Below are 21,054 nucleotides of genomic sequence, written 5' to 3'. Positions count from 1 at the left end.
CACTGCCCTACATGACTCACAATCTGCCTCCCCCTCAACCTCCACAGCCCCTTGTGATTCACCTTCCCCACCTGGCATACCTGCGACCCCCAACATAATGACTGTTGCTGCATTCTGGAAGAAATATAACATTCAACAAGCTATTAATTTCTTTGTCAATGCCTGGAATAATACAATATTGGCAACCATTAAACATGCCTGGATGGCACTCCACCCACAACTCAAGTCTGCTGAAACAGAGAGAGAGAGCAGCCATCAGAATTAATGACTAATGATTGGGACTTGTTAATCAGATTTCAAGAAAATACCAGAAACAGTATCACTACTGAGTGAATGCCCGCCATCAGTCACTCATCACTCACTTTCTTTCACAAAGCTAGCCAGCTGAGGAAGAACAACAGAGAAGGGTTGAGTAGATGATGACACTGGGGACTTTCCTGAAGATTCTGACTTTATGGGGTTTTATGAAGTGTTGATGGAAGTGGGTGACCCTGACGTGAGAGGCAGGAGTGGGGACGAGGCCAGCGAGGGGTCAGGGGGTACGATGCAGTAGCGTCCATGCGCAAGCCACAAAACAATCATCATACCAAACACCTCATAACTCCATTTAGGTGAGTTTTATATTACTCACGATGATTTAATAAATATTCTTATTATTTCTGCTTAAAAAAAGTAGTGATAGGAAGGCTCCAGGTGGGAAAAGCGGATAAAAGTCCTGAAGTGGCGGCACCAATAAACCCTTTATACATGTATGTTAATGTCACGCAAATAACGTTTTTGCTAATAACGGCATTTTTCTGGCACCAATGCACCAATTAGACGTTATTAGTGAGATCCTACTATATATATACAGTAAAAGTCCTGTAATCTGAATGGCAGGGGACCGAGGGTCTTTCGGACTACAGTGGGGCACCAACTTTCGCGTCTAATTGGGACCGAAAATAATGCGTGAAAGTTGGGGCATTGTCCTTACAGCAAAAATGCTAATTGGTTCCTGGCTATCCTACAGTAACACCAGATTTTCATTTTCACTTGCAATACAGTACAGTACAGTACATCAAATCAATATTGTACATTGCATTGTGAGATACAAACAATAAATACACATTATATGAGGAGAAACATACCACAGAGACCAGGTTGAGGTGTTTAATGGATGCTGGGGGTAAGTATCCGAGGCATGTTGCGGGGTTACTGGGTCCCGCCAGACACCTCGGCGCCACCTCTCGCTGCCTCACCGCCACCCCTTGCTGCCTCACTACCCCCCTCCCTCTCTCTCTCTGCCTTCTCAGATGCCACTTGACGCAACACTTCCACTTTGTGCTGAATTTCGTCTTGTATCTTCCTTTTCATTTCATTATCATACTGCCATTTCTTCACTCCAACATGACACTCTCTTTTTGCCTTAGCCTTTCCTCCCAATTTTGAAGGTCCCAGGCACTTTTTATCACCACCACTACCTCCTGGCCCTCCCCCCACACCACCAGGTTTAGTAGAGGCCATTGAACCATGAGAATCCAACACAATGGAGCCAGCGGCATTCGTACACAATGGCGGGAGTGTGTAGACTGAGTGTTGACATGATGTCATTCAAGATGGCAGCAGGCGGGTGGCGCAGAAAATTCAAAGTTCAAAATATTGGCCAAAACCCAAAATGTGTGCGCAGCACTTGATTTTTTTCATGCGAAAGTGGAAGTTAGGGAATATTTGGTCTATGCCGCGAAAGATGAATTCGCGAAACCTGTTCTCGCGAAACTTGGTGCCCCACTGTATTGCTTTTTTCAGACTATTGGGAGAGATCTCTGAAAACATTAGACATATGTACACTCATGATCACTAATACCTGCCCAGGGGTGCCCCCTTTCTACCCCTGTATACCCAGGGAAGGGAGGGGAGGACGAAATGAGTTCCACGCACCATTACCCCAGCTCCTGACCCTCCCCCATATCCCTACCCAACCACCCACCTCACCATCATTCTTAACAGGCAGTTACATCTCATGCTGATGTCATGCTTAACACTCTTGGTCCCACTACTAATACAAACATAGAACACTAAGATATGTTAAAAGTATATGATATAACTATCAACATCCTGCAGCAAAAAATTAATGCATTATGATGATGACAGTAAAACAAAAACGTTAACAACGGCCACCTCAGGCCTCATGTTTTTGGGTGCACTGTTTTGCAAACACACACACACACATGCAAATGCAAACACACACACACACACACACACACACACACACACACACACACACACACACACACACACACACTGAAAAACACAGACATAGACACACGCAGGCACAGTAACGTACGCACCAAAGTCCCTAACCAGCATGGTTGCAAAATTGTGCGAGAGAATCCTGAAAGAAAGACGGATGAAATATCTGGAAGAGATGAATATTTTGGTTGAAAGTCAGTTTGGACTCAGAAGTGGAATGTCATGTGTTTCCAACTTGTTGAGCTTTTACTCAAGAGCAACTGACGTGCTACAGGAGAGAGATGGTTGGGTGGATTGTGTGTATTTAGATTTGGAAAAGGCCTTCAACAAGGTACTCCATATGAGACTATTGTGGAAACTAGAGCATATAGGAGGATGGAAAAGAAACCTCCTGGAATGGATGAGAAACTTTTTAAGAGACAGACAAATGAGGACAGTAATAAAGGACAGGATGTCTGGATGGAGGGAAGTAACAACTGGAGTCCCACAGGGTTCTGTGTTGGCGCCAGTAATGTTCCTGATTTACATTAATGATATGGTAGAGCGAGTGAACAGTTATGCAAGTCTGTTTGCTGATGATGCAGAGATCCTGAGGAAGGTAGAAGCAGAGGAGGACTGTAAAATGCTGCAGGACGACCTGAACAGGATCCAAGGTTGGAGCCAGAAGTGGGAAATGAAATTCAATGCAAAGAAGTGTAAAATACTGGAAATGGGTAAAAGTACCAAGAGGCCATCACTGAATTATTTGATGGGTGATGAACCTATCACAAAAGAGAGAGAAGAGAAAGATTTGGAAGTGCTGGTCCAGGATAGTTTGTCTCCTGAAAAACATATTAACAAGACAGTTAGAGAGACGTATAAACTCTTGACTAACATAAGAGAAGCATTTCATTACGTGGATGAGGAGATGATGAAAAAATTGATAGTGGCCATGATCCGCCCAAGGTCAGAATATGCAGCAGTACTGTGGTCCCCACACAAAAAGAAAGATATAAACAAGATTGAGAGAATACAAAGAGCAGCAACTAAGATGGTCCCCATTCTGGCAGATGTCATACAGAGAGAGGCTGGAAAAGCTGGATTTGCCTTCTTTAGAGGAAAGGAGAGAGGGGCGACATGATTGCAGTGTTCAGGACCATGGTGGGAGTAGATAAAATTGACAGAGAAGATCTGTTTTTATGGGATAAGAGAGTAACAAGTGGACACTAAATGAAACTGAAGAAGCCAAGCTGACTGAAGGATATTAAGAAATATAGTTTTCCTTATAGATGTATAGACCTGTGGAATTACCTGGACAAAGACATCGTCCAGTCTAAAAACCTGATCGAGTTTAAAGCAAAAAATGACTTATTGAGAAACAGAGAAATTAGTTGGAGAAGAACAGGGAGGCTTTAGGAAGGGAAGAGGTTGTGTAGATCAGATATTCATTCTTAGATCTTTAGTGGAAAAGTTTCTAGAGAAGGGAAAGAAGTTGTATGCGGCTTTCATGGATTTGGAGAAAGCATATGACAGGGTGGATAGACAAGGATTGTGGAAAGTGTTAAGAATATATGGAGTAGATGGGAAGTTGCTGAATGCTGTGAAGAGTATGTATGATGGTGCGAAGGCTGCAGTGCATGTGGATGGTGAACTAAGTGAATTTTTCTTTTTGAAAGTTGGTTTGAAACAGGGATGTGTCATGTCTCCATGATTGTTCAATCTGTACATGGATGGGGTAATAAAAGAGGTACAAGGTAGGGTAGTGGATGTTGGAGTGGCCCTGGTGAGTGAGGATAGTGTTTGGAAACTCCCTGTACTGTTGGTTGCAGATGATACTGTGTTGTTGAGTGAAGACGAAGGGGAGCTGCAAGGCTTGGTGGATGAGTTTGAGAGAGTGTGTAAGAAACGGAATCTAAAGGTGAATGTAGGGAAGAATAAGGTGATGGTCTTTGAGAGAGGTGAAGCTAGTGAATGTACAGCGAGGTTGGATGGTGAGGAATTGGAAAATGTGAGTACGTTTAAGTACTTGGGTAGTGTGATGAGTAAGGATGGAAGTTTGGAGGGTGAAGTGCTTGAAAGGGTACAGCAGGGAAGAAAGGTTGCTGGTTCTTTGAAACAGTGATAAGAAACAGGGAAGTGAGCATGGAAGTGAAAAAGTTACTACATGACAGTATTGTGATACCAACTCTAACGTACGGAAGTGAAGCTTGGACATTGTTGGAAGGACACAAGTCAAGAGTGAGAGCAGTGGAAATGAGTTATTTAAGAGGAGCCTGTGGAGTCACGTGGAGAGACAGGCTGACGAATGAGGATATAAAGGAGCGTTGTGGTGTGGATGTGGATGTGATAGGAAGCGTTATGAGGAACACACTGAGGTGGTTTGGCCATGTGGAGAGGATGGAGGGTGAAAGACTGATGAAGAGAGTGTATGTGAGTGAGGTGGAGGGGGGAAGAGGGAGGGGGAGGCCGAGGATGAGATGGAGGGATGGGGTGGAGAGGTACACTCTACCAAAGTTCCCCCTGGACCACCCTCTCGCCCGGCATGGTGAATGTGGCAACAGCGCAGTGTGTGGAAGGGAGGAGGGGAGAAGAGGTGGAGGGGGGGGGTAGAACTTGGAACGAGGAATGGCAGCGCCGAGAAGGAGAGTCACTTGTTATAATGCAATTGTAACAGGGAATTCAGTATGTTTTCCCCAAATAATTACAACTCCTATTTTTTTCAGTCATTTTTGTAGGCACACGACGCCTGGACAGTAACCACTTCATATTTCATTACTCATTACTGACCACAAGCAGCTCTGCTTGCACACCTCATCTCTCTCTCCTCTCTCTGTTTTGTGTCTGTTGTATAAATGTGTGTATGTAAAATTGCATACCTTGTCAAGATAAAGTCATGTCATTTCACATAACGGATATCGTTTGCCATTAAAAGAATATTTATTGCACTGTAGGTAATAGTTTTACGGTAGCCATACAAAGTTATCTCTCTATGCTGATAAGTAATCATGTGTTCAGTGGTAGACCAGTAGCGGGAGGTGCCCTGTCACACTCCCAGAAATACACATTTGTGATTAATGATACAGTGTTATGATTTCCCATTTGTCATTAAATAAACCTGACATGAAGAAGAGCAATCTCTCACACAAAATGTTTACTAAATGTTTGAAACTTATGATAATTTATACAGTATTGCAGAGCCATTGAATCTGAGTCGTTAAATTCTTGGTAATAATATATCACTAATAATATCCCCAAGTAACAGTTAATGAATTAAAATTTATTAGTATTAATGCAGGATGAGGTGGAAGAGTGGAAATCATGATTCTTCTGAGACACTAATCGAAGCCGGGTTCGAGAAACAGTTTTTCTGACTAGCAATCCCAGTACTTAATGACTGGTTACACCGAGGTCCGAGGTGTTCTCTACATTTCTGCTGTGTAGGTCTGTCAGTTCCCTCAGCATTTCATCATGAATAGACGAGAAACTGAGCTAACCAAGACAGCAGAGATTGTTGCCCTTCATGACCTCGGATTTTCATCCCGTGTGATTGCAAGGCGGTTGGCAGTCTCCCGAACAACAGTTTTGAAGTGGATAAGGAGACACGAGGAAACTGGGAATCTGACTGATCTTGGAAAGTTGAAAACCGGTTTGTTTTGTGTTAAATATGTCCAACACAGTTTTCAGTATTTGTCACCTATGGGTCTTAATCCTGTTGTTCATAAGTCTGTCCATTATTAAGGATAACTAACGGTAACTTCGAAAGTGTAACAGTTCACTCAAACCTCCCCACTGGTAGTAAATTAAGAATGCCAAGCGGTTTAGAGTGATATCTCGATATAAGCTAAATGTTGGGAGAGTGGCCTCGCGATTAGTGATACGAGGTTCAATCATCGTTATCTTTCTACAGATAGGAGGCCCCGACCCAGGTTAACAACACCCCAGGACGACGAGAACATTCGACGAGCTGTTCAGGTCGCCCCTTTCACAAATGCGGTTGCCATTCGAGAAGCCCTCCACCTAAATGTGACCTCGCAGACCGTACGCAACCGTTTGCACGAAGCAGGGATTCACCATAGGTTCACGAAAGTTCACGAGTTATGTATTTGCAAATAAACGTAATTGTCCACAGCGTTAAAAGCAAACGTATATATATATATATATTTTTTTAAATTTTTTCCTTAATTTTTCTCAGTGTTCTGTTGCAAAAGTAGGTAATACTCCTAAAAACCTGTCATATCTGACATCCAGTTTAGGGGAAATAAGAAAGACTGATACTTGCCAAATAAAAATAATTTTATGGAGCTTCACTGAATGTGTTTATTCTTCTCACATATCAAGGATTCCTGCCAAGAGAGAGCTGCTGACAGACCAACACCGGGGTGGCAGACTAGCCTTCGCTCGCCAGAATGTGGACAAAGATCTAGATTTTTGGTCCAGGGTAGTGTTCACAGATGAAAAAACATTTACCAGCACTAATCACGGCAGAATACATAACTGGAGGCCGAATAACACCAGGTAACATGTGTTCTTATCAGATATAAATAGATTTATGTAACAAATACCATCAACGGTTTTTCATCGCCAAAACATATAAAGCCCTTGATTGTATAAGCATGGTCCATGTTTCTGCTGTAGTGTTCATCGCTGATCTACTTTTATGTATCATTACAATTTGTTTAAGTTATTTCAATTAAGTACTGATGGCTGTATATATATAATGCTAGGTATATATTCCTATACTTTCCTTCTGTCAGTTGTTCCTAAGCCTGCTTATTATCCGTATTTCCTCCATACCGTCAACTCTCTCTTTCTCTCTCTCTCTCTCTCTGCCCTGACCATTGCAATTTTTAGATACGTGGATAACAATAGGGCCATAATATACAGTAGAGGTTGCATTGTAGCATCATTTACGGCAAATTTCGCACCCCCAGTGAAATATGAAAGTGTTAACCCTTTAACCGCGGGTGTCATTCCAGAATGACATTGCAAAAACTGGACCAAACCGCGGGTGTCATTCTCGAATGTTTGTGAACATTTTGAATACCCCGCGTTTTTTCCGTGCGCCAATTGTTTCAAGGGAGAGTAGCTATTAAGTTCTTTCACTCCAGCCGACCTCCACCTCCCTCCTCCCACCCCCCGGGCCCCCACCTCCCACCCCCCGGGCCCCCCACCCCACCCCTGACCAACACGCATCAGTATCTGTCCAGCTGTGTGAGTGACAATATCGCTGATGTGGCAGTGAAGTGAGGGCAATTACAGTGCCTTTTACCTGCCTCAGTGAACACAGAGTGGGTGTTTATCGTATGTGCAGTGTTCATATATGTTTATAGTATTATTATCAGAATGGGGTTGGCATTTGGTAATGGTGTGTGAGCGAAAAATAGTGATTACAACACCGCTGATGTGGCAGTGAAGTGCGGGCAATTACAGTGCCTTTTACCTGCCTCAGTGAACACAGAGTGGGTGTTTATCGTATGTGCAGTGTTCATATATGTTTATAGTATTATTACAGAATGAGGTTGGCATTTGGTAATGGTGTGTGAGCAAAAAATAGTGATTACAACACTGCTGATGTGGCAGTGAAGTGCGGGCAATTACAGTGCCTTTTACCTGCCTCAGTGAACACAGAGTGGGTGTTTATCGTATGTGCAGTGTTCATATATGTTTATAGTATTATTATCAGAATGAGGTTGGCATTTGGTAATAGTGTGTGAGCGAAGGTAATGGTGTGTGAGCGAAAGTAATGGTGTGTGAGCGAAAAATAGTGATTTTAGATTGCTCACTTCTAACGGCACTGCCCATCCAGTGATAGTCAACGAAATCATGAAACCTACATCAATGCAAAGCCGAAGGTTAGTACTTTCTAATGGTACCTTATTTTTCGCTCTAGATTTATTCTGTGCAGAGTTATAAAGATTTAAAGTTTGTTTACATTTTGGCTGGAACCCCCGCGGGAGAGGCCAGTTGGGGCAAAACAATGCCCGCGGTTAAAGGGTTAATATGTTCATATTTTATTCACTCGCAGATACGACCGAAGGAACATGTATGAGGAGCGCAGAAGTGGTCACGTCACGGTGAACGTGTGGGGATGGATGTGTATCCATGGCATGGGTGACATCACAAGGATAGAAGGGCGGTTCACTGCTGCAAAGTATATTGAAATTCTACAGGATTTCTTCCTTCCCTCCCTTCGGGAACGGGATTTTCCGTTTCCTCCAGGCCCAGTAATCTTTGTGCAGGACCGTTGCCCCATCCATACGGCAAGAGTAGTTACAGAGTGGTTCAGGGCTAGAGGGGACCTGCAGTTACTAGACTGGCCTAGCAAGGGGGCAGACATGAACCCCATCGAAAATTTATGGGGGAATATTGTTAACTCTTGGGAGCCAGAGAATGAGCGAACACCAGCTGCACTTCTGGCCCACACTCAGGCCCAGTGGGAACTGGTAAGGAACCAACCACGCCTTATGCATGACCTTGTAGCTTCCATGCCCAACCGACTGCAAGAGGTGATCGAAAAAGAGGGTGGCTGGACCTACTACTAATAAAAGTAACATGCAAATGGTATATGGAATTTTTAGTGCTCTTGTGATTATTTTGACTGTTATTCCACTCCCTACAAAAAGCTAAGTAAGAGATGCAAGTTTCATGAAAATGAGTTCATGTAACATATTGTATGAGATTGTTCTTCATGTCAGGTTTAACTAATGACAAATGGGAAATCAGAACACTGTATCATTAATCACAAATGTGTATTTCTGGGAGTGTGACAGGGCACCTCCCGCTACTGGTCTACCACTGAACACATGATTACCTATCAGCATAGAGAGATACCTTTGTATGCCTACCGTAAAACTATTACCTACAGTGCAATAAATATTCTTTTAATGGCAAACGATATCCGTTATGTGAAATGACATGACTTTATCTTGACAAGGTATGCAATTTTACATACACACATTTATACAACAGACACAAAACAGAGAGAGGAGAGAGAGATGAGGTGTGCAAGCAGAGCTGCTTGTGGTCAGTAATGAGTAATGAAATATGAAGTGGTTACTGTCCAGGCGTCGTGTGCCTACAAAAATGACTGAAAAAAATAGGAGTTGTAATTATTTGGGGAAAACATACTGAATTCCCTGTTACAATTGCATTATAACAAGTGACTCTCCTTCTCGGCGCTGCCATTCCTCGTTCCAAGTTCTACCCCCCCTCCCCCTCTTCTCCCCTCCTCCCTTCCACACACTGCGCTGTTGCCACATTCACCATGCCGGGCGAGAGGGTGGTCCAGGGGGAACTTTGGTAGAGTGTACATGAGAGAGGGGGGTGTGAGTTGGGAGCAGGGCAGTGAAATGGTGAGGGACAGGGCGACTTGGAGGCGATTTGTTTGTGGCCACCCCAAACAGGATTGAGGCATCTGGCAATAGATAGATAGATAGATAGAGAAACAGAGACGGGACCCGACGAGCATAGCTCGTTTCCTGTATATCAGAACTAGGTAAATATTTCCAGTCAGTTTTCACTAATGAAAAAGAGTTTGTGGAAGGGGAGGGAGCGACTAGAAATGTACCGGTGAAAAAAGATATAAAAGTGGAGGTACAGGAAGTGTACAAATTATTGGAAACTCAAGATGTAAGGAAAGCCCAAGGACCTGATGGAATTTCTAATTGGGTACTGAAGGAATGCAGAGAACAACTGGCAGATAAAATTCAGTTTAACCCCTTAACCGCGGGGCGTCACTTTCGTGACGCTTGGGAGCAAGGGATCATACCGCGGGGCATCACTTTTCAGATTCTGTGTTATTTTGAATTCACCCGGGCTTTCAAGTGGTGGCTTGTATCATCTATCAGTACTGCCAATGTCCAACACTAGTCAGCACTCCTAATCTCATCTGTACTCCCATCCATTGTTGACAATTTAGCCATTTCTCCCCGTTCTTGACTCCCCTCCCTACCCCCCCTCCATTACCCTATCCTCTCGCCTGCCCGGCCGTGCTACGTTAAGTAAATCTTCCCTGGAATTTTTCACTGATTTCATCCATTGAAATAAGCCCTATGCCCTATTCTTATACCAAATAATATATACAAGAAAGAAATAAGGTAAGTGAGAGTGCCATACACCTGGAATTGGCTAATTATCACCTGACAACACCTCACGTGCACTTGTTCGCTAATTTTCGCTGTTTATTTCCCCTTGAAATATGCCGTATAATCTATTTTCGTAATAAATATACATATAAGGAGGGAAAGGAGAAGCCTAAGTGATATTTACATTCACCTGGAACTACCTAATTTATAATGTATTGTCTAGATTTCCTGCCAATCATTTCACTGCTATATATTAGCTGCTGTCAAGAGGCAATGTTGGCAGTAATGCATTTCCCTAGGTAGGCCACCAACCCGGCACACCCTTATCAGTTCACTCTCATCTTCCAATGTGGAGGTACGTCTGTTTGCTCTTGCTAACTTCATGCACTTTTCACCCCCATGCAAAGGGCCCTGTGACCTTTACCCCCTACTAAACCTTGTGTGGAAAGAGGTAAAGGGCTGACAATTGATAAAAGAGTGACTACGATCTTTCTATTGAGTAAAACAGTGCAAGTGGAATTGTAAATAATGTGTAAATAATGTGTAAACAGCAAGTGAAAGTAATGAATGTAAATATACGTGAACATTGGAAAATAGTCTTATAAGTTACTTCAAGTGACAATGCATAAGTGTAAATAAAACAGAAATGTAAATAACGTAAATAAAATAGAGAACGTAAATAGAAACGTAAATGAGTAGTATTATAAGAATACGAGTATATACCCTAGGAGTAATGAAAGTGAAAGTTTCACTCTAGCATGTATGAATACTATGAGTTATGAGAGTGAATGTGAAAGTGACATTCAATCTCAATGCTAGTATACAGGACGAGAAAATGAATGCTACGTATTTTACTGAAAGAAATTGAATCCCTACAGTGACGATAAACTAATACTACTGAAGGAAACTTATGGATAAATACTGTAGATATATATAAGTGTTATATAGTAATAGAAATATAAAGTGTGAGGGGTTTTATGAATAATAAATGACAGAATACCAACAGCGAACTAGTGCAAGTGGGAAGATCATATGCGCTCGTAATTTTCATTGCTTTCACAGTGGTTTTTATTTGGAGTATGGATCCCAAACTACTTGATAATCATAGAGTAGTGTTTATAGTGTTAATATCTGGCTGTAGTAATCATATTACGGGTTGTCGGGAAGTGTAAAGTGGAGACTTCGTTACCCAACTTCAGAGGTCTCCACAAGTCCTACAGTACTCGACGAAGGCTCAACAAACATCCCAGGAGAAAGCTGAAGGTATGTGCCATATGCATATGTAATTTTAATATTCTAGGACTAAGAACTGATTTTTGGCAAATATTTTTTGAGAGTCTGTTGGAACCCGAATAACCCCGCGGGAGACGCAAAACATTGGAAAACATGCCCGCGGTGTAAGGGTTAATCATGTGTTCTCTGGAAGAGAGGAAAGTGCCACAAGAATGGAAGAGAGCAAATGTGGTACCAATTTATAAGGGAGGAAACAGGGAAGAACCCCTGAATTATAGACCAGTGTCTCTAACCAGCAAGGTCGCAAAATTGTGCGAGAGAATCCTGAAAGACAGATGGATAAAATATCTAGAAGAGATGAATATTTTGGCCAAATGTCAGGTTGGATTCAGAAGTGGAAGGTCATGTGTTTCTAACTTGTTGAGCTTTTACTCAAGAGCGATTGACGTGGTACAGGAGAGAGATGGATGGGTGGATTGTGTGTACTTAGACTTAGAGAAGGCCTTTGACAAGGTACCTCATAAGAGACTAATGTGAAAACTAGAATATATAGGAGGACTGAAGGAGAAACTTCTGGAATGGATGAGAGACTTTTTGAGAGACAGACAAATGAGGACAGTAATAAAGGATAGGATGTCTGGATGGAGGGAAGTAACAAATGGAGTCCCTCAAGGCTTGGTGTTGGCGCCAGTAATGTTCCTGATTTACGTAAATGATATGGTAGATGGAGTGAACAGTTATGCAAGTCTGTTTGCTGATGATGTAAAGATCTTGAGGAAGGCAGAGGTTGAGGAGGATTGTAAAATGATGCAGGAGGATCTGGATAGGATACATGATTGGAGCCGGATGTGGGAAATGAAATTCAACACAAAGAAATGTAAAATATTGGAAATGGGTAAAAGTGCCAGGAGGCCATCACTGAATTATTTGTTGGGTAATGAATTAATCACTAAAATGAGAGAAGAGAAAGACTTGGGAGTCCTGGTCCAAGATAGTTTGTCACCTGAAAAGCACATTAATAAGATAGTTAGAGAGACTTATAAACTCCTGACTAACATAAGAGTAGCATTTCATTATATGGATGAGGAGATGATGAAAAAATTGATAGTGGCCATGATCCACCCCAGGTTAGAATATGCAGCGGTAGTGTGGTCCCCACACAAAAAGAAAGATATAAACAAGATTGAGAGAATACAAAGAACAGCAACCAAAATGGTCCCCAGTCTGGCAGATCTGTCATACAGAGACAGGCTGGAAGAGCTGGATTTGCCTTCCTTAGAGAAAAGGAGAAAGAGGGGAGACATGATCCCAGTGTTCAGGACCATGGTGGGAGTAGATAAAATTGACCGAGAAGATCTGTTTTTATGGGACAAGAGAGCAACAAGAGGACACAGAATGAAATTGAAAAAGTCAAACTGCTTGAAGGATATCAAGAAATATAGCTTTCCTTACAAAAGTATAGACTTATGGAATAGTCCGGACAATGAGATCATCCAGTCTAAAAACTTAAACGAGTTTAAAGTTGCTATGGCGGCGCACGTGGTGGCTTTTGTTGTGGTTCCCTACCTGCTTCAGGTCTTGCTACTCCTTGCATGCATCTTCCTAGGGTGTGTGATGATGGCCCCTCCATGGGAAAAGGAAGAATGTAGTGGTGACCCTGGACAAAATGCACAAGATCCTGGGTACGGCTGATGCAGGATGGTCGACTTCCCGCATCTTAACGGAGGATGACCTGGCGTGCTCGACCTACATGACATCAGGAAAGCCCGTGACACTCAGCCAGTACACGGCAGACTTCAAAAAACACATACACAATACCAAAACGGAATGCTACGAACCTCCCCGGCACGCTGATGTTGACCATTTGACACTGATCTGTTACCGCCAGCAACGGACTGCAGGTGTGCTAGTGCGTGACACCAAGCTGAAGGCTGAGGCTGAGAAGTTTGCCTACCTTAACAGTGTCCCTAACTTCAAGGCATCCAAAGGTTGTTTTTTCAGGTTCAAGCTTCGACTGGCCTTACAAATCGTAAGACCTGTGGTGAAGCTTTGAATGATTGTGAGGAAGGAGTAGAGGAATTTCGTCAAAAGTTGTTAGGCTTGATTGAGAAGGAGGGCCTTGCTATTGGTCAAGTACGCAATGCTGACAAAACTGGCATCCTCTAAAGCTCAGTGCCCACAAACACCCTGGTAGATGAGATGGAGAAGCATATGCCTGGCCACAAGTTGTCCAAGCGATGGGAATCTGCTTTGTGCTGTGCTAATGCTAATGGAATGCACATGCTGAAGCCAATTATTGCTGGTCGGGCAAAGGAGCCCTGCTGCCTTTATGGGTTAATGGATGTCCTTCCTGTTGTGTTGAACCATTCTGTGAGGGCTTGGTTTACGTCCAAGATCTTCACAAACTGCTTCCGCTGGCATTTCGCCAAGGAGGTCATCCATTATCAAATGGTCTAACTTGGAAGCCCTCATGACCAGGTGAAGGCTCCTCTTCTCCTGAACAATGCTCACGCACATCCCTCCATGAAGGAATTGGCTGCAAATGACGGTTGCATTAGGTGAAAGTTTTTGCCACCTAATATCAATGCTCTGACTCAACCAATAGACCAGGGTGTTATCATGGCCATGAAAAGGCTATACCAAAGGAGGTTCCTGAACGAGGCGATGGTTGTTCTCGTGGACGAGGACGAGTAGAGTTAGGGGCTGGACATGCAAGGATAGAAGACACTGGAAAACCTGACACTACAAGCTCATGTCTGCAGTGGACAACTGGGTGAGTGCATGGAAGGATGTCTCTGTGAAAACCCTGAAAAGTGGCAGGTCTCATCTCCTTCAGGGACACAAGAGCAGACACCACTTTCTGGGCTTTGACGTGGATGACTTCCACATTCACCTTCATAACGTAGGTGAGGCTGTGGATGTCGATAGCATGTTGGAGTGGTTAGACAAGGATGGAGGTGAGCCTGGCTTTCAGATTATGACTGAAGTTGAGAATGCCACTTGTGTTGTTGCTGCCTGGCCAGAAGAGTGCGACAAAGATGACAAGGACAACACGGATGCCCCAGAGAACTGCAGGACTCCAGCCATCCCCTGCCTGAGCACATTCCAGGCAAACCTTGGGTAGGTGCTTGTGTATGCCAAGCACCCAGATTGGGACAGAGAGATGGTGCCTCGTTGCCTTGTGGAGGATCTGCATTCTGTGCAGCAGGATGTCATCTGATGCCTGAATCGTCGCTCCTATTGCTGGTAAAAAATCAAATCCTTTTCAGGTCTCTGACCCCCACCCAGTCCACCTCTTCCCTGTCACCATCACAGCGTCAAACCACGCTTTCAACGACAGAACCACAACCTGGCATATCGTCTGCCATTGTGTCTCCCCTGGACGTGGGTTTGCAGCTGTCTTCTGAGTTACCTGAAGCAACTCCACCACCATGTCTCACAGCCGCTCCCCTGGGCCGACTGCTAGAACTCCTCCTTGACTCTGACTGCAACTAATCTCATCAGGGTACACCACTAGACCACATGGGATGTACTATGCAGTGCAACAGCTTTGCCAGCCACAGTGCGACAGACAGAGTCAAGGAGCTAGCAGGTTATTCAGCAAGATGTCCTGTGAGGAATTGTGAGTGCTGATGTTGATTATATTCTAGCTTACTGTACTATACCATGATTTCTAAATTCTATTTTGTCATGACTTTATTCCATTTTATCATTATGTTTTGTGTACCCATGGCATTTTTCTTGTGCAGCTGTTTTTTTCACATTACTTCCCCAAAGTTGTTTCGTCCCAAACTTCACCCTACAGCTGGTCAAGTCCAACTGTTACAGATTTTTTATGAATGGAGGACACCAGTAAACTGGTGTATGGATTATTTATTATTTTTTTTCAATTCATTTGTTTTTCCTTCCTCTGTTCTGTTATAAAAAAAAAAAAGGAAAAAAAAAGTCACTGGAGGGTATGGCCGTGCAATGGTGATTGCTTGTCTGTGGCTGATGGGTTTTCTTGACCATGGTAATTGCTACCTTGTGGTTTACAGGTCTGCTTGACCAGACAGGGTTGTGCAAAACAACTGGAACAAATGTTGTAAGTTAGGTTATGTATAAAGAGGGGCCAGGGAAGGAGTCCATTATCTGGATGGATCCACCTTCCGGACATGCCTTTGGCTCTATCATGTCGGCTAATCGAGGGATTACTGTAAAAAGCTCTGTTACACACAGTTCAAACAGTGCATCAGTTTTGGAGTTTCTGCTTGCATGAAATGCATAACTTGGCTTTCTAGCTCTCTTCAGTGGATGTGAGGATGATTATAGTACCTTAACACCAAAAGACTTCACTCTCATCTTAAATGTCAGGACCAACTTGCCTAGCACCTGGCTCCTACAATGCTCATGGGGCAACACAGGAGTGGATGATGGATGGATGGAACACCAAAAGACTGAGGGCATCTCTTCACAATAAATTCACTTATCTGATCCTCATCTTTGTTTCACACATTGCTAACAGTGCAAGATATAATTATTTTCCCCTCTCTGCTCAGTAACTTCATATTTACCATTCTCAAATAACTTACTGTTGATCATGATGTAAATATTCTTTAAGCATATTACTGCTGCAATCCTACCACCACACAAGTTTCCTAAGTTCCCTAAGAGTTATGCATTATTGTACTCTTATGGAGATCCTATAAGTATGGTATCTTATATTTCAAGATGCATGCATTACATAACAATACAATAACCTCCTAATCAACAGGTCTGTTCCATAGCTTTATCTGTACACAATTATGTGCAGGCTTAAATTTGCAAAAAATCTAACAAATATATAAAACATATTGACAATGATAGTTACAGAAAAAAAACTACTACTGAGGAAAAATATGTGCCACTTCTTTCTCAGCTCATAATTGCCACAAAGTCTTACTTTAGTGCAGATACAAGAATGTAAAAATAATACTTTCTTTTTCCTCTTTATATGCACTGGCCTGGAAAAAAGAAAAAAAAAGAAAAAAAAAAAAAGAAAAAAAAGGGGTAAAAGGATTAATATGCATTATCAAACATGATGGTTGCACAGCTCAATTTCCATTTTTTTTTTTTTCCCTGCTTGTCGGTTTTCTAAAATTTTCAAGAAACAGTCAATCTAGCACACCTTTGTAAACTAAGACTGTATGATTTCCAAATGTTACACTAGCAAGAAGCCAAGTGATTGTAATAAAGGCATCTATCAGTTTAGTTACAGTAAATATCTACCAGTTTAGCCACATACTGTATCATTCTGACATGTATCCTAATGATTTGGTCGAGCAGTTATTCATTTTAACTACTTACTACAAAAAATTATCTTAACTATTTAGTACACAAAAATTATCTTAAATGTTTTCTTTTTCTTTTTAAAATGTTGTAGTTATACTGGTACAACTTTAAGCAGTACATTTACAAGAAACACAAGAGTATGCAAAATATACTGCCTGAATATTTAGACTGGAACAAAAAAAAAATACATCTAAAAAAAATTTCATTAATTAGCAGCATGATATTTTATGCATAACTTCACTGGCTTACAAACAAGACAACTGTTTTCCTTGCAAAAAACATTCACAAATGGTATACAGTATAAGCTTTGTGACCATGCAAATTACTTTATACAATATTTGGTGTTAAATGATGCAGCCCACAAACTTTAATCAAAGATGGCAAATACATAACCAACAAAGATCTAAATAATAAAATAAAATCTGAATAACTTAATACAATATGTGTAATGCAAAATGGTGGGCATGAAGCCAGATATAGAGTACTGTACAATATTTTCAGCCTGAAGATACAAGATGGCATGACCTTCATAGCCTCTCCCTTCCCCTCCTCAAAACCTCACCTTCCTCCTTGTGGACATAGAAGCAATGTTGGTGAGGACCACTGCCTGGACCTCCCTGTGAGACCGCAACAGCCGTACCAGTGCTCGGCCAACAAGCCACACTTCAGAAACAGGTGCCACATGCTGGTACAACTGTGCAACTGCCAGCACCACCTGCACCATACATATACCAGAATTAAATTACAGTTCACATATTCAGGAACAGAAGACATCATAATTTAGGGTCATATTCTACGTGGATTCTATGAAGATTATTATACCTCTTCTTAAGCTATTCATTCGGACCATTACATCTCGATATCCCCTTGCACATTGTCAAAAATAAATTTCAAAATAACATACAAGAGAATGCTAAGTGGTAATATGTATAATATATGGAAGACCGTATGCCATCTAGAATACGTCCCTAAGTCACGTCTCATATCACACTCATTTAGTCAAAGTACACACCATACTTCTCCAGTTACAGCTCTAATTTACCCATATAATACTACTAATATAATAATAACGTGGTTGGTGGGGGCACTCACTATCCACTCACTCAATGTATTGCTGCTCTCGGGTGTTTGCCCTTTCCTCTCTTCATTCTTTTCTCTTCTGTCTATCTTTCTTTCATTCTTTCCTCTTCCTTCTGTCTATGGTTGACTCTACACTGAATGACAAGCCAAATGGACACCAGGAAACCATTTACTATGCTGTGTGGTAACTATCTATCTATCTATCTATTGCCAGATGCCTCAATCCCGTTTGGGGTGGCCACAAACAAATCGCCTCCAAGTCGCCCTGTCCCCCGCCATTTCACTCCCCTGCTCCCAACTCACACACCCCTCTCTCATATACCTCTCCACCCCATCTCTCCATCTCATCCTCAGCCTCCCCCTCCCTCTTTCCCCCTCCACCTCACTCACATACACTCTCTTCGTCAGTCTTTCACCCTCCATCCTCTCCACATGGCCAAACCACCTCAGTGTGTTCCTCATAACGCTTCCTATCACATCCACATCAACACCACAACGCTCCTTTATATCCTCATTCGTCAGCCTGTCTCTCCATGTGACTCCACAGGCTCCTCTTAAATAACTCATTTCCACTGCTCTCACTCTTGACTTGTGTCCTTCCAACAACGTCCAAGCTTCACTTCCGTACGTTAGAGTTGGTATCACAATACTGTCATGTAGTAATTTTTCACTTCCATGCTCACTTCCCTGTTTCTTATCACTGCTTTCAAAGAACCAGCAACCTTTCTTCCCTGCTGTACCCTTTCAAGCACTTCACCCTCCAAACCTCCATCCTTACTCATCACACCATATGGTAACCATATAACTAAATCATGGCTATTGGTGGTTCAGTGGGTAATTAAGGCACTCCAATCAGATTGAGCCGGTTAGGTTTATAGCCAAGGGGTGGTTGGGGTTTACTGCTTGTGCAATGCCACTCAGGGACGAGCAAGGCCAGTCACTTTCATCTTAAATATCATAACCACCTTGCCTAGCCCAGGGTTCCTATGCTCCTCATGGAGCAACACTGGATTACATTACAACAATAATAATAATAATAATAATAATAATCTGCTCTTGTCTTTTTCAAAAGCATCTGTTCTTTCTTTATGGACTTCACTAATGCTTGACACATTACATGGATGGGGTAATAAAAGAGGTACAAGGTAGGGTAGTGGATGTTGGAGTGGCCCTGGTGAGAGAGGATAGTGTTTGGAAACTCCTTGTACTGGTGTTTGCAGATGATACTGTGTTGTTGAGTGAAGACGAAAGGGAGCTGCAAGGCTTGGTGGATGAGTTTGGGAGAGTCTGTAAGAAACGGAATCTAAAGGTGAATGTAGGGAAGAGTAAAGTGATGGTCTTTGAGAGAGGTGACGTCAGCGAATGTACAGCGAGGTTGGATGGTAAGGAATTGGAAAATGTGAGTACGTTTAAGTACTTGGGTAGTGTGATGAGTAAGGATGGAGGTTTGGAGGGTGAAGTGCTTGAATGGGTACAGCAGGGAAGAAAGGTTGCTGGTTCTTTGAAAGTAGTGATAAGAAACAGGGAAGTGAGCATGGAAGTGAAAAAGTTACTACATGACAGTATTGTGATACCAAGTCTAACGTATGGAAGTGAAGCTTGGACGATGTTGGAAGGACACAAGTCAAGAGTGAGAGCAGTGGAAATGAGTTATTTAAGAGGAGCCTGTGGAGTCACATGGAGAGACAGGCTGACGAATGAGGATACAAAGGAGCGTTGTGGTGTGGATGTGATAGGAAGCGTTATGAGGAACACACTGAGGTGGTTTGGCCATGTGGAGAGGATAGAGGGTGAAAGACTAATGAAGAGAGTGTATGTGAGTGAGGTGGAGGGAGGAAGGGGGAGGGGGAGGCCGAGGATGAGATGGAGAGGTATATGAGAGAGGGGGGTGTGAGTTGGGAGCAGGGCAGCGAAATGGCGGGGGACAGGGCGACTTGGAGGCGATTTGTTTCTGGCCACCCCAAACGGGATTGAGGCGTCTGGCAATAGATAGATAGATAGTATTTCATTTGGTTAGGATTATGAATAATTTTTCTAATTCATCCTAATTTCATAAAAGAAGGTCATGTTTTACCTAATGCAATACTAATTTTGTAAAAGCGGGACATTAAAGAAAATTTGCTCAAAAAGCGGGACATTCCAGTCACAATTAAAAAATCGGGACAGACGTCCAAAAAGCAGGACTGTCCCGCCTAAAAGCGGGACTCTGGTCACCTTATTCACACACAAAAAGCTATCACTTCACTTAATATCACACACTGCATTATTTGTTAAGCACTTCCACTGTTACTTGTAGAAAGCAATGGAGTTTGAATGGCCTTTCATCCACAAATGGAATGAGGGGCAGACAATAACAGCAACTGTAAACACTGGGCGGCCATGTTTGCTCAGACAGCTGACTGTTGGCTTTGTGTATCACTGCATCTGCACAAGATTCTTGTAGGTGGCCATTGCAATTAATGTTCTAGCAAAACTGCAACTGGTTTTTTATCATTAATCCAAGTAAGAGCATAACTTTTTAATTATTGTTGTAGCAATTTACCACATAACAAACAGCCGTATAATGAGACGTGACTGTATATGACAACTGTCACAGGTTCACATGCTTGTTGGACATCTGGGTACGCCCGTATGGCACCATCTTCGTTGGCATAAGCCAGTTCAGGTACGCCACAATGATGTTTTTTTTGCCAAAAAATGAGCAACATTAGCATGAATGCAGACTTTCATCTTGCACTGATAATGAAAACTCCTATAACCATGAGCACAATAACCAAGGGATCATTGTACTGTACTCACAGTTCACACCACATGACGGTGGGGTTGGGGTACCCTACCTCCTACAAATAAGGGTAAAGTAAGTTGCTAATATAGTAACCTTCCCAATGGTATATTGCAAACAGATACCGTAAAACGCCATAACTTCGGACGGCGTCCAAACTTCGGACATTTCGCAAAAAAATGTAATAATTCAAGTTTATTGGAAGAGAGTGCGATATTTGCAAAAAATAATGATGTGGGTAGGTAGGGTAATCCTCTAAGACTATTATGTATTAATCCTATTAAACTAGCTTGAATATGTGTGGGTGAAAAAAATTCGTGAATCCATTGGAAATAATTACTGAATTTTCTTACCCTG

The 21,054-nt window shown here is 42.4% G+C and overlaps 1 protein-coding gene across 1 annotated transcript in view; it reads right to left on the bottom strand.

The window, feature by feature from the left end:
* rb (adaptor related protein complex 3 subunit ruby) overlaps positions 1–21,054 on the bottom strand; it is a 539,541-nt gene that overhangs the window by 243,896 nt on the left and 274,591 nt on the right. Inside the window, exons 10-11 of the mRNA XM_080276000.1 lie at positions 17,393–17,550; positions 8,984–8,989 (exon numbers count right to left, since the gene is read on the bottom strand). Of these exons, the coding sequence (XP_080132126.1) occupies positions 8,984–8,989; positions 17,393–17,550 (164 nt within the window). The remainder of the gene's footprint in view (positions 1–8,983; positions 8,990–17,392; positions 17,551–21,054) is intronic.

This window comes from Coenobita brevimanus, chromosome 63 (assembly GCF_032717465.1).
Source record: "Coenobita brevimanus isolate Jiangsu-jjx chromosome 63, ASM3271746v2, whole genome shotgun sequence".
NCBI lineage: Eukaryota > Metazoa > Arthropoda > Malacostraca > Decapoda > Coenobitidae > Coenobita > Coenobita brevimanus.
The sequence above is the reverse complement of the archived record's forward strand: the minus strand, read 5'-3'. Positions and strand labels throughout refer to the sequence as shown.